The 13,214-nt window shown below is 41.8% G+C and overlaps 1 protein-coding gene across 3 annotated transcripts in view; it reads right to left on the reverse strand.

Annotated features, from left to right (window-relative positions):
• Nucleotides 1–13,214, reverse strand: part of AKAP7 (A-kinase anchoring protein 7) — a 160,145-nt gene that overhangs the window by 17,404 nt on the left and 129,527 nt on the right. The window contains exon 2 of one of the 3 annotated variants that reach the window (XM_021719509.1): nt 10,898–10,966. The exons of the other annotated variants lie outside the window; for them this stretch is intronic. Coding sequence (XP_021575184.1) covers nt 10,898–10,966 — 69 coding nt within the window. The remainder of the gene's footprint in view (nt 1–10,897; nt 10,967–13,214) is intronic. 3 annotated transcript variants of the gene reach the window in all.

Genomic DNA, 13,214 nt, shown 5'->3' on the forward strand with positions numbered 1-13,214 from the left:
CCAACTCAAAAAAAAAAAAAAAAAAGAAACACACAAAAAAACAAACCACTCTAACATTGCAGAATACATGCTTAACATACTTAAAAAGAATAAATTATAAATTGTTGCTAAATTAGTTTAAAAATAAGTTATTAAAAGTTTATTAAATTAATCTGGGTGAGGGTTTTCCTTGGAAATATCTTATTAACAACTTATTTGAATTACCGTAGCATACCTATTCTTTTTTTTTGAGTTGGAGTCTCACTCTGTTGCCCAAGCTGGAGTGCAGTGGCACACTCACGGCCACCACAGCCTCGAACTGCTGGGCTCAGGTGACCCTTCCTCCTCAGTCTTCCAAGTAGCTGAAACTACAGGCATGTGCTACCACACCCGGTCTATTTTTTTATTTATTGTAGAGATGAAGTCTCACCAAGTTGCCCAGGCTGGTCTCAAACCCCTGAGTTCAGGCAATCCTATCACCTCAGCCTCCCAAAGTGCTGGGATCACAGGCTTGAGTCACCACGCCCGGCCTGAGCATACCTATTCTTTTAACTATACTTCACTGGAAATACTTCGTACAAATTTGTGGAAATTCACAGTGAAAACTACATCATCATTCAATATAGCTATTTTCATCCCCCCTATTTAAAACATTGGCATAAACTAAATGCTTACCTTGGAACAATGAAGGAAAAAATATACTGTTAAAACATAGCTAACAGCTACATGCCTGTTATTAGACTATCATCCTCAGCTCCAAGCCCACTCTTCCTTACTCAGATTAATGCTGATGGAGTTGGGACTCAGCCGTTTTGGCCACCTGGATCTGCTAGGTTCCGCCAGCAGGGGGTGCTAGGGAGAGAGGGGCCACCTTTTCCCAGGGGAAAAGGAACTTGCCCGTTGCCATTTGCTCACTGCTCCATCAGCGTTGCCCAGCAACCGATGCTGAAAGCAGCCGGTTCCAGTTTTCGTCTCCCCCGCCTTCCTGGAATCAGCTTCATTACATTCCCTCCGAGATAACAGCCAAGTTGGCCAGTGCCCCCTCCTCAGAGGCCAGAAGCCCCGCTTTGGGCTCCCTACTCTGTGCTCCTAGGACACTTCCTGGGGAGGACAACCCTTCCTCAGAGGTTTGGGTCTCAGCTGCCAGGGGGACCTTCCCACACGCCAACCGAGCCTGAAAATTACTATCTTTTTCCTCAGTCTTGCCTCTCCACCTTTGATTCCTCCAAAACCTACTTAACTACTTCCCTGTACTATAGTTTTATCTGTTAAAACAGCCAGTACAGTTCCTAAGTACTACTTCTGTACTTTCCCCCCACAATGTTGTATTTACTGAAACCAACAGACATACAGGATGCAAAGTTAGGAGCAGGTATGAACTTGAAGTTTTTTAGAAAAACTGCCTATTTCATGAGCTTCTCCATAAATGAGTTTCTCTTTGAATTTGATATTCACATTTCATATAGTTTTACATATACATTTTTAGGTTCTATAAAATCTGTAAATATGATTTTACATTGGAAGTTAAATACGTTAAGTACATACAATAGAGGGTACACAATAGCAACTCAATTTATTTATTTTTTGGAGTCAAGGTCTCACTCTGTTACCTAGGCTGCAGTGCAGTAGCACAATCGAAGCTTACTGCCACCTTGTTCCTGGGCTCAAACCATCCTTCTGCCTCAGCCTTCCAAGTAGCTGGGACTACTGGCATGTACTACCATGTCCAGCTAATTTTTTAAAATTTTTGTAGAGACAAAGTCTCACTGTGCTGCCCAGGTTGGTCTTGAACACATGAACTCAAGCAATCCTCCCATCTCTGCCTCTTGAAGTGCTGGGATTACAAGAGTGTGTCCAGACTCAATGAATTTTTATCTTGAATTTACCATACTCGTATTAGAGAAAATTAGTTTAAAATAAATCTAAATATGGACAAATCGTTTCATTGAAATTTCATTTATAAAGACAATCATACAGTCAACAGGCAATACATCTTAGCTTGTTATTTCTGGAACTCACTGATACCAGCAGCCAGCTGTTATTACCAAGAGTTAAAAATCAACATTTTATGTGGTACACAGGTGTACAGAAATGTACCTAAACAAGGGCCCTTGTTTATTACTTATATTTTAAAGTCGTGTATTACTTATACTTAAAAACAAGTTTGTTGATCCTAAAAGCACTAATCTACAACTGTCATTTATAGTTATTAAAAATTAAGAAATACAAAGGTCCACATTTTTTCATTAAAAGATTGGTCTTCCTTTTAAAGAAAAGAGTTTGATGGCTTAAAATAGTTTGAAAATTCTTCCTTAAAAAAATCCTCTTTCAGGTAATGTATTATGAATTATTAATGTGAAAATTTGACTATGATAATTTCTCTATTTTAGGACTCCATTCCGGGATTTTCATTGTTTCAAACAAGATTTATTGCAAACATAATTAGAATACTACTGGGTTTACTATATCTTTACCATCTGGCTTCAAGATCACCAAAAACAGTGTGCCAAACTAACCCACTGCCCTATTGTCCCCCTGGAGACATACAAAACAACCCTTCATTCCCTTCCACATTAAGTAGCCTTCTAAATGTTTTAAGACAACTAATTTGTCTTCTCTCATTCCAGCTGAGCAGCCTCCTCCCTCCAGGCTTCCTCCTGTGATGTGGTTTCCAGGTTCCACACCAATCTGGCCTCCCTCAGGATATATTCCAGCTTGTCCCAGCTCTAAATAAGGTCTGACTACAACAGCCCTCGATAAAAAGTCTTTTTTTTTTTAATCGAAGTCTCACTCTGTTGCCCAGGCTGAAGTGCAGTGACACACTCACAGCCAACGCAACCTCGACCTGCTGGGCTCAGGTGATCTTCTGCCTCAGCCTACCAAGTAGCTGGAACTACAGGCATGCGCCACCATGCCTAGCTGATTTTTTTATTTATTAGAGAGACAAGGTCTTGCCATATTGCCCAGGCTGGGATAAAAAGTCTTAGATTAACAATTCATCTTCTTGCCAGCTTATTAGCTATCATAAACATCAATTCAAACTCTAAAAAGGCTGCACTTGACAGCTAACTTTAGCTGAACATTTAAAAAGTTTAGAAAGTGCAATCTTTATTTTTGCTCTGACAGTCAGACATGTGGGACTTTAAAACTGAAGCTTGATGTAATTCACATGGCAAATGCCAACAACTGTCTGACCACAAAGTCAGAAGAGAGGCAGAGGAGGGGCTCAAGATTTATTGCAAACATAATGAGAATACTAGTGGGCTTACTGTACCTTTACCATCTGGCTTCTAAGATCACCAAAACAGTGTGCTAAACTAACCCGCTGCCCTAATTTTGTCCCCCTGGAGACATACAAAACAACCCTTCATTCCTTTCCACATCAAATAGGATTCTAAATGTTTTAAGACAGCTAATTTGTCTTTTCTCATTCCGGCTGAGAGAATGGCCCCCCAGCAAGAAGACACAAGAACTGGTCACACCACATTACTGGAGGATAGGGCACCCAGGTATATATAGCTCACAGCAGCCAATAGCTGAACTAGTAGGGACTGGGAATAATTCTCCAACTTTGGCACTCCTAACGGAAATCACTCAACATTTGTGGCAGAATCCAGGCAAACTCTAAAAGGACTCAGATCACCTTTTGCCACCAGATTCCTTCCCTCTCCCATCTGCATTACCAACTGGATGAGCTCTGGCTCCCTCGGGAACATGAAACCCTCTCTCCATCAACTCCAAGCATCTGGTTTTTACATATTTTTATATTTGGTTATATTATACAATATATTATTATTGGTTATAAATATCTTTGACTAAATTCACAAGTTTGGGGGAAAGTTTGTAAGAACAGAAAATTATAAGCTTCAAATATCTTGAATTCAGCCTTTAATAAAACTAACACATGTCCAATTAGCATAAAATTTAAGTTAAAGCTATACTTTTTTTTGAGTTGAAGTCTCACTCTGTCACCCAGACTGGAGTACAGTGGCCACTCCCAGCCACCGCAGCCTTGACCTGCTGGGCTCTGGCGATCCTTCCGCCTCAGCCTTCCGAGTAGCCGGAATTACAGGCATGCGCTACCACGCCCGGCTGATTTTTTTATTTATTGTAGAGATGAGGTCTCGCTGCCCAGGCAGCTCTCGAACCCGCGGGCTCAGGCAATGCACTCACCTCAGCCTCCCAAAGGCGTGGGATTACAGGCTGAGCCACCGAGCCCGGTATATACTTATTCTTTATATCTTCATCATAAAGTTCAGTTTTTTTCTGACTACTTGACTATGCTACTGAAAAATTTGCTCCAAGGTCTGTTACCTTGTAACTCTGTTATTATGTTATAGGACACTTTTTTCGCAGAAATGGTTGCTATAGAAACCGTGTTTGCTCATGTCAAGTTGTAAACCCTGCCTGTGATAGGAGCATTAGGTAACTTTCAGTCTTGGTGGTAATTAGCTCACTCTCACTGGGCTTTGCTGACTTAGCTATGAACCTCCCTGGCAGGTAAGAGGTGTGGCTTCGCTTGTTAGACTGACAGCATAAATCAAGATCCTTTATCTCAGCTTTTTCTGTTCAGGACATAATAAACCTTGGAATCCAACAGATTTCTTTTTACAAAGTCATGTCAATCTTTTGAAAAATAAAAAGTCATGTGTTACTCATTGTATCTTGCAGAACACCTGGCTCAGAGTTTTCCAAATGTGATGGGCTCAACTGTATTAACTGAAGCGAACTCTTCACAGCAGCTCTCACTTGAGGCTAAATTTCATTGCAACTAGAATGGAACATGAAGATTCAGGAGAAATCAGAGAGCTTTTACTTCTTCACTAAGTTTGGTAATGTTTGTTTCAGAATACACACTGGAGCTTGGCATATAACAAATTCAGGAAGCATAATTTATCTGTAACAAATAAGAATATATTGTGTGGCCATAGTCGCCTTAGAAGTCAGCTTGACAAAACTATGGTTTTATTTCTACTTGTATAGACTGAGTGGCCCCAGAATTGCATCCACAGCTGCAGATAATGCCAATTTAAAGCTAGTAGGTTTAAGGAAAGAAAAAAAAAGATTTCCTACTTCCTGTAGTGGAGAAAGTCTTCCACGTGGCTGAACTCGAGAGGTTCAAACACTGTCTCTTTCTCTCGCCTCCCTTAGGCTCCGCCTTCTTCTGTGCTGGCTTCATTCTCAAAAACACTCTCCCTTACTGTACTTACTACATAGTACCAACCAGTACTGTAATCTTATGCTTCCACCCTTTCTACTCACAGCCCCAAAGACAGACTCTAGCAAATCTTTTTTGTTTTGTCTTGTTTTTTTGTTGTCAACTCTAGCAAATTTTAAGGAAGACTGCGGTGGACTTTGCTGGGCAGGAAGCAAGGCATGATGGACAGGACCCCAAGGAGGGGGCAGGGGGTCCCCCAAAGGAAAGGATGTTGTGCAGATCGATGCTACAAGTCTACTCAACAGTTCAACGTCTGAAGTTCTATTTTTTCCCTTCCGGGTGAGGTGGAAATCAAAACATCATTCTTCCAGGCTGACTTCTAAGGTGGCTATGGTTATGCAATTAATACACTCTTTATTTGTTGCAGAGAAATTATATTTGTGGAGCCTACTGCACCAAGCACAGCACCAGGCATTTTATACACATTAACTTATTTAATTTTCATAATAGGTAGATATTATGTAACATGAAGACACAAAAGCTTAGAAGTTAAACGGTGAATATCAGAACCAAAAATGCAAACGGAGTCAGTCTGTCTCTGAAGTTATTTTTCTACCACATGACACCACTGAAAATGTTGATGCTCTTTTGAGTTTATTGACTATGGGTATTGGAAGTCTGTGGATGTAAGCTCAAAGACCTACATACTAAGTATGGCCAAAATTAAATAGAAGGATGCCCTGAAGGAATTTTACTAACCTTAGCCTAATGTCTGAAATTCTGCCATTAGAGATTATTTTGGGCTAAATCATCACTTTTTTATTTTATTTTATTTTTGAGTCAGGGGTCTCACTCTGTTGTCCAAGCTCAAGTGCAGTGGCATGATCACAACAATCACAGCTCATGGCAGCCCCACCTCCTGGGCTCAGGTGATCCTTCCATCACGGCATCCCCAGTAGCTGGGACTACAGGTGCATGCCACCATACCCAGCTAATATTTTTTGTAGAGACGAGGCTTCGCTATTTTGCCTAGGCTGGTCTCGATCCCATGGGCTCAAGCCATCTGCCTGCCTCAGGCTCCCAAAGTGCTGGGATTACAAGCGTGAGCCATTGCACCTGGCCTCAATTTATTTTATTATTGTACTACAAATGCTTCCCAAGAGCAGGAGGGATAATTTGGTTTTATTAAAATGCAAATGCCCCAGGAGGGAGTAACAGATATGAAGCTTTCATTAGACAAAACCTTTATGTATATCAGATTCCCCGCTCCTTTTTTCATGGCTCCCCAGAAAGAAGACACAAGGACAAGTCACACCACATGGCTGGAGGACAGGGCACCCGGGTATATATAGCTCACAGCAGCCAATGGTGGCACTAGGGGCTGGGAACAATTCTCCAACCTTGGCACTCCTAACGAAAATCATTCAACATTTGTGGTAGGATCTAGGCAAACTCTAATAAAAGGAAATGCAGTCACCACATAGCTATGAATTAACAGAAGGAATCAGGGCGGTAGAAAAGAACAGCCACCACCACCAGCATTTGCTCTGATATCCCTATACTTGATTGTAGAAACATCAACTTCCTGAGCACATATTATTTAATAAGGGAAAAGTCTAATCTTTAATGACTATGGCTAAATGTTTAACACTGCACACCACTCCTGCTGCCTCCACCACCAGAGAGACTCAGAGAGGTCTTGCACAAGATGCCGTCTCGGGTTACCACGGGACCTCTGGCTTCGCTGCTCCAGAAAGGGGGCAGGAGGCACTGAACTCCAGCAGGAGGCACTGAGCTCCCAGCCCCCTGCCAGCTCTCAGCCCAGAACACCCAGGACAGTAGCTGAGAAGTGGAGACACTTCTGGCTTTCAGCAGCTTCCCCTCTTGAGGGGGCCAGCTGGAAGCATCTATTTTCTAATAGCTGCATTTCAAATGCAGTTTTGAAAATCATCCTGGCATGGTACCTGGCACACAGTAAGCATCAACGAATTAAGAAAAAGAGGAGGGGGTGAAGGGGAGAGGAAGGGAAAGAGGAGGAGGTAGAGAAAGAAAAAGAAAGAACTGTATCATATCTATATCACTCACTCTTTCATTACCTAGACTCTTAGCTCTAAAGGGCAAATGGGTAAAAAAAGAAAAAAATTTTTTAAATCATAGTAATTGGGCAGCCACTTTTTAAGTCAGAGGAATGAAGGCAGCTTCTCCAGAGTCAGACAGGACGCAGTGGCAGAGCTGGTCCTACCCGGTCTCCATCCCTGTCCTGAGCACTGCCTCTAGTAAGTACTTCCTGCCAAGCAACGGACCGTGGGCTTTCTACAGGTGACAGCAGACCCGGAGTTATGCTGTGTCCCCTGTGTGCAAGCCATGTCTACTGGCAAGGAAAGAAGATAAATGTCACTGTCCCAGATGGAAGGCTCCCCATCCACATTCCTTGGGGCCCAGGCTGTAGCGTCTAAGTGAGAATCTGTGAAGATGTTTCTCTGGTACATTCAGTAACCAAAGCTCCCTCTGAGCGCCAACATTCACCAGAGCCTTTCCATATTCTGTCCTCTGATAGGCTGACCCACACTGAAGTTCTCTCACAGACACAACGTGCCAGGAAAGGTGAATCACTGTCTTCATTGACAAGTATTTAGAACATGCCTCCTCTGGCTGAGACACTATGTTAGGGTCTGGTGCTACTAAGAGAAATATACAACACGTACTCTTGAAATCCACATGGTGAGACAGAGCAGACATACAAAAGATAACCAGGAAGTCAGTGTATATTTAGTGCAAATGAGAAAAGTATAAAGCTATTCTACAAGTTCCAGGAAGCCTTCTTGAGAACTGGTTTTAGTGCAGACTTCCCTGAGGAAAATGCAATCACTAGCATGGTAATTAAGTTACAAAAACATAAGTATTCACCAGACATGAAATCCACATTGCATACCTCAATTTATGAATTAATGTAATACTGTCAAATTTCACATCAGCAGGAATTATCTTGAGATTTGACTTGTATTTATAAAATGAATACTATAAATGGCCTTGGTAATTCATTACACACAAAAAAACTAGATTGAAACATATTTTGTGTATAAAATTGTGTATCATTAAAATACATACTTATTCTAATATTGTATTTTCAGCCATCACAGAATATCACACTAAGAAGAACCTGAGTTGTCAATTCACCCATTCATTAGCAAATTCACACTCCCTTACTACACCCTAAGGTGGTTTCCCCATCCTACACTTGACAGGAGACTGACTACCTCATGAGGCAGGTCAGCTCATTTGTGGACATTCATCTATTTCACTTTATAAAAATAAAGTAACTATGTACTTTAAAAAAGGAAAATTTGCAACAGGAAAAGAGCAAGGGAATAGTCTGCATTAGAGAGGCATCTACTTAGTTTTCTTTTGAGATTTTCTTAGTGAGATAAATGGCAGTCGTCCGTAGACTTGTGCAATGACATTTTGTTCACGGACACTCCTTTCATGCTCACAATAAGTTAGGTGATTTAAAAAAAGAAGGTTGAGGTGGAAGGATTGCCGGAGCCCAGCAGGTTGGGGCTGTGATGGCCAGGGCCACTACACTCCAGTCTGGGCGACAGAGTGAGACTCCAACTCAAAAAAAAAAAAAAAAAAAGAAATGAAAGTCCTATATGTAAGTGTCGAGCAAAAACTACACTGGAGAATATCTACAGTATTTGTTAATCCTATAATATCTAATTTTCAATGTTAAGAATATTACTGTGTAGCAATAGAAAGTGTCTCATCTTTCAAAAAACATGCATTCATTATCAGTATATTCTACTTACTGTGGTAAAAAAAAAAAGTACACATTTTGAAAAATGTTCAACTTCTGGGATTTAAACAAAAAGGGCCTTGGCTACTACATGCTGCATTAACTGACAAATGAACAATGATAAGCTCTGCAGTATCTGATTATTCACCCCATTATCAGGATCTCTAGCAATCCTATACTGGGCATTTATCCACAGGAAAGGAAATCAGTACATCAAAGGATGCTTGCACCCCCCACTTTTATTATTGCAACGCTATTCACAACAGGCAAGATATGAAGTCATCCTGAGTGTCCATCAGCGGATGAATGGATAAAGAAAATGTGGTATGTGCACAAAGGAATACTATTCAGCCATAAAAAAGAACAAAATCCTGTCATGTAAATAACGCGGATAAAGTTGAAGGTCATTATGTTAAGTGAAATTAGCCAGGCACAGAAAAACAAATATTGCACTCGTTTGTGGGAGCTAAAAAAGTGGCTCTCATGAAAAGAGAGGGTAAACTGATGATTACCAGAGGCTGGGAAAGGTTGGGGGGTGGGGGCGGGATGTGAGAGGGTGGTTAATGAGTACAAACATACAACCAGAAAGAAGAAATACATTCTAGTGCTCAATATCACAGAAGAGTGGTGACTATAGTTAATAATTACTTATAATACATTTCAAAATAGCTAGAAGAGTTGAAATATTCCCACCACAAAGAAACAACAAAGGTGATGGATATCCTAAATACCCTGATTTGATCATTACATATTATATGAATGTGTCACATGTAGGTCAGGGGTGGTAGCTCACATCTATAATCCCAGCACTTGGGAGACCAAGGCAAGCAGACAGCTTGAACCCAGGAGTTCAAGACCAGCCTAGGCAACACAGTTCGTGAAACTTCATCTCTACAAAAAAGTCAAAAAATTAACTGGGCATGATGGCACGCACCTTTAGTCCTAGCTACTTGGAAGGCTGAGGTGGATCACCTGAGCCCAGGAGGTCAAGGCTGACATGAGCCATGAGCCATGATCATGGTGACTGTGCTACTGTACTCCAGCCTGGGTGACAGAGTGAGACCGTGACTCAAAAAAGAAAAAAAAATCACATGTACCACATAAATATGTGCAATTATTATGTGTCAATTTTTTAATTGCATAAAAAATATTTCTGGCTATGCACACAGTTAACTAGTTCACTTTTTTTTCCAGACAGGGTCTCACTCTGTCACCCAGACTAGAGTGCAGTGGTGTGCTCATGGTTCACCACAGCCTTGACTTTGTGGGCTCAAGCAATCCTCTCGCCTCAGCCTCCTGAGTAGCTGGGACTATAGGTGCATGCCACCATGCCCAGCTAATTTTTTTAATTTTATGTAGAGACAAGGTTCACTATGTTGCCCAGGTTGGTCTCAAACACCTGGGCTCAAGTGATCCTCCTACCCTGGCCTCCCAAAGTGCTAGGATCAGAAACATGAGCCACCGTGCCCAACTAGCTGACTTTCCATACAAACTTAGGTCCCTGTACAACTAGTTGAGTAAAAAATAATTTTGTTTGCTATGATCAGAGTAAAATAGTAGTACTAATAAATCAATTAAATTGGAATTCTTTGCTGGGCTCGGTGGCTCAGCCTGTGATCCCGCACCTTTGGGAGGCTGAGGTGAGTGGATTGCCTGAGCCCACGGGTTCGAGACTCACCTGGGCAACTTGGTGAGACCTCATCTCTACAATAAATCAAAAAGTCAGTCGGGTGTGGTAGTGCGCGCCTGTAGTTCCAGCTACTTGGAAGGCTGAGGCGGAAGGATCGCCGGAGCCCAGCAGGTCGAGGCTGTGGTGTACGGGAGCGGCAACTGCACTGGTCTGGGCAACAGAGTGAGACTCCAACTCAAAAAAAAAAAAAATTGGAATTCTTTATATCTACCACCACCACCAAAGGGCAAAAGCAGGAAAATAGCAGAAAAAGTGGGAGCAGTTGCTTGACTCTTACCACTTGGCCAACTGGGTACATCCTGGCTGCATCTCTGAAGGACTGCAGAGGACGAGCTTTCCAACTCACCTGTGTTTTGAGAATAACACCCACAAATTTAAACTTCCACCAAAACATATCGAATTCTCCATAAATTGAACTATACTCAAGAGGAACATTCCAGGACCACTGCCCCTTACAGTACAACTTGAGGGGTGTGGGTATTTGCATTTTTGTGCTCTGTCCTTAGGTGAAGTGCACAGCTCAGAGCAGGTTAACAAGGCTACTGGGTGAGGACATCAAGAAGAATAAGACCCAGGAGGTCCCTGCACCATCCAGTGGCAAAATCAAAGAAAACGCTGGGCCCTCCCAAATGTGTACTGTGGACTCTTTCATGTGTAACAACTTATGGACGGACACCTACAGTCAGTGCTAATGTATATGTTTCTTGAGGAGTGCTAAGCAATGAATTCTCTGCCACTTTTGTTAACACCCCCTTTATAAAGCACTGTTAAGCCTGAATGGTATAGAAGCTTCTCTGAGACGACCCTCTAGCAGAGACATTAAACGCAGCACCAGGAAACAGCTCTACAATGTGCATATGTGTGTCCAAGGGATGTGTGAATGAAGTGTGAAGCAGATCGGGAGGAGAGAAACAGAGAAGTAATCACAAAATCAGACAGAAGAAAGACTGATGGGGGGAAAATGGCAAAGACCAGGCGACTAGAAGTGAATAGGGGGTGCAAATGCATTGATGCTAAGCGTAATTTACACTTCCAGACTAGGACTTCACTTCAGACACTGTGTCCTATCTTCGTTTTTGTTGTTGTTGTTGAAAGTTTGGGATTTGAGCAAGTAAACCCTAAAAGCAGCGTACACCATTTCCTGCCAATCAATATGAGAAAGTTCTATATGTAAAACAAGACTCTTCTCCAATCGTCCCCGATAAGACAGAAAAGAGCAAATTCCTCGCTGAGTTGAAACTGGCTTCAGATGGAGCCAGAAGGCTGCTTACAGCCAGGGGTGGAAGAGACCAGAACAGGATGGCAGTTGCTCCTGGGAAGCCCCGAGCAGTGGAGTAGGAAGCAGACAGTGCGGAAAGAATCCACTGTCCCTGCATCTGCCCATGCCAAGCCTTCCCAGACAGGAGGGTTTCCCGAGAAATGAAATCAATAACCTAAATCTTCAGGAACTACGAACACACCCTTCTAACAAACACTCTGACAAGTCTTGGGTTGCAAGACGAACACCAGTCCTCTTTGTTAGAAAGTGGGTGGTTTTGTTGTAAGGTCATCTCAGGTGGGAAGAGCAAGATTGTCACACACTGTACAGTACCATTTTACAAGTAAAATTTAGAGCACAGTTTACTGGTTCTTTTTAACAGTCAAATGATCTGAAGTCTCTAATGCTTGGAAACTCTAGCATTTATTTCAAAGCATAATGCTCCAACATTTATTCCAAAGCATTCCCAAAAAATGTCTTGTAAAAACTGACTTATTTCCTGAGTGAATAGGTATAGGATATGCATTGTTTTTTTTTTTAAATAGTCCCTGGCTAGTTACCTGAAGCCAAGTGGCAGGAAATCTGAACCAGACGTGGATCTTTGACTATGTGAACTAGATATCATAAAATTCTGTGGACCTATTTAAATCAGAATCAAGCACTGATGTGACAGAAATGTGGCTGCAAATTTGGCAAGTATGACTGGAAACGTTCTACTGAAAACGAAGTAAAAATTTCATATTTTGTGGCAAGTAGTATAAGGCAAACTCTACTCAGCATACTAACCAAATGACTGCATTCTATTTAACAAAGCTAAAATGTAAGTGAATACACACAAACCAGTGAGGAAAAAATGTCAATGCAAATGTCACCACTTTAAGTTCTCTTTTTTGGGCCACAACCAGCTGTGGAATCTGACATTCATTTAGGCAGGTTCCACGAGGTTTCTGCTGGGAGCAAAGCAGCATCACTCGAGTGGAGTGGCCTTACAGCTACACTTGACCCCTCTCGGAGGAACAAGGCAGAGGACACACGAAGAGATCTGCCCGTGTGTAATGTACATCATTTCAGAACCAGCTTTACCTCTCTCTCTCTCTGTGATTATTCAGCACTGCTCAGAAAATATGCCAGTTTCAGAGAAGAAAATGAAGCCTTGCTTGTACAACATATCAAATGGAACGCAGTGATTTGAAGAAACTCAAAACTAAACTCTGACTCTACATAGTGTGATAAAAATGAGCTGAAAAAAATACCAAGGGGAGAAAATCAGAAGCGAGTTTTCAATATTTTGTATTTTTGACATCGCCAATCTACTGAGTTATCGCACTTTTACAGT

The sequence above is a fragment of the Carlito syrichta genome, unplaced genomic scaffold (genome assembly GCF_000164805.1).
Source record: "Carlito syrichta isolate Samal-C Ts95f unplaced genomic scaffold, Tarsius_syrichta-2.0.1 Scaffold314781, whole genome shotgun sequence".
Classification (NCBI taxonomy): domain Eukaryota; kingdom Metazoa; phylum Chordata; class Mammalia; order Primates; family Tarsiidae; genus Carlito; species Carlito syrichta.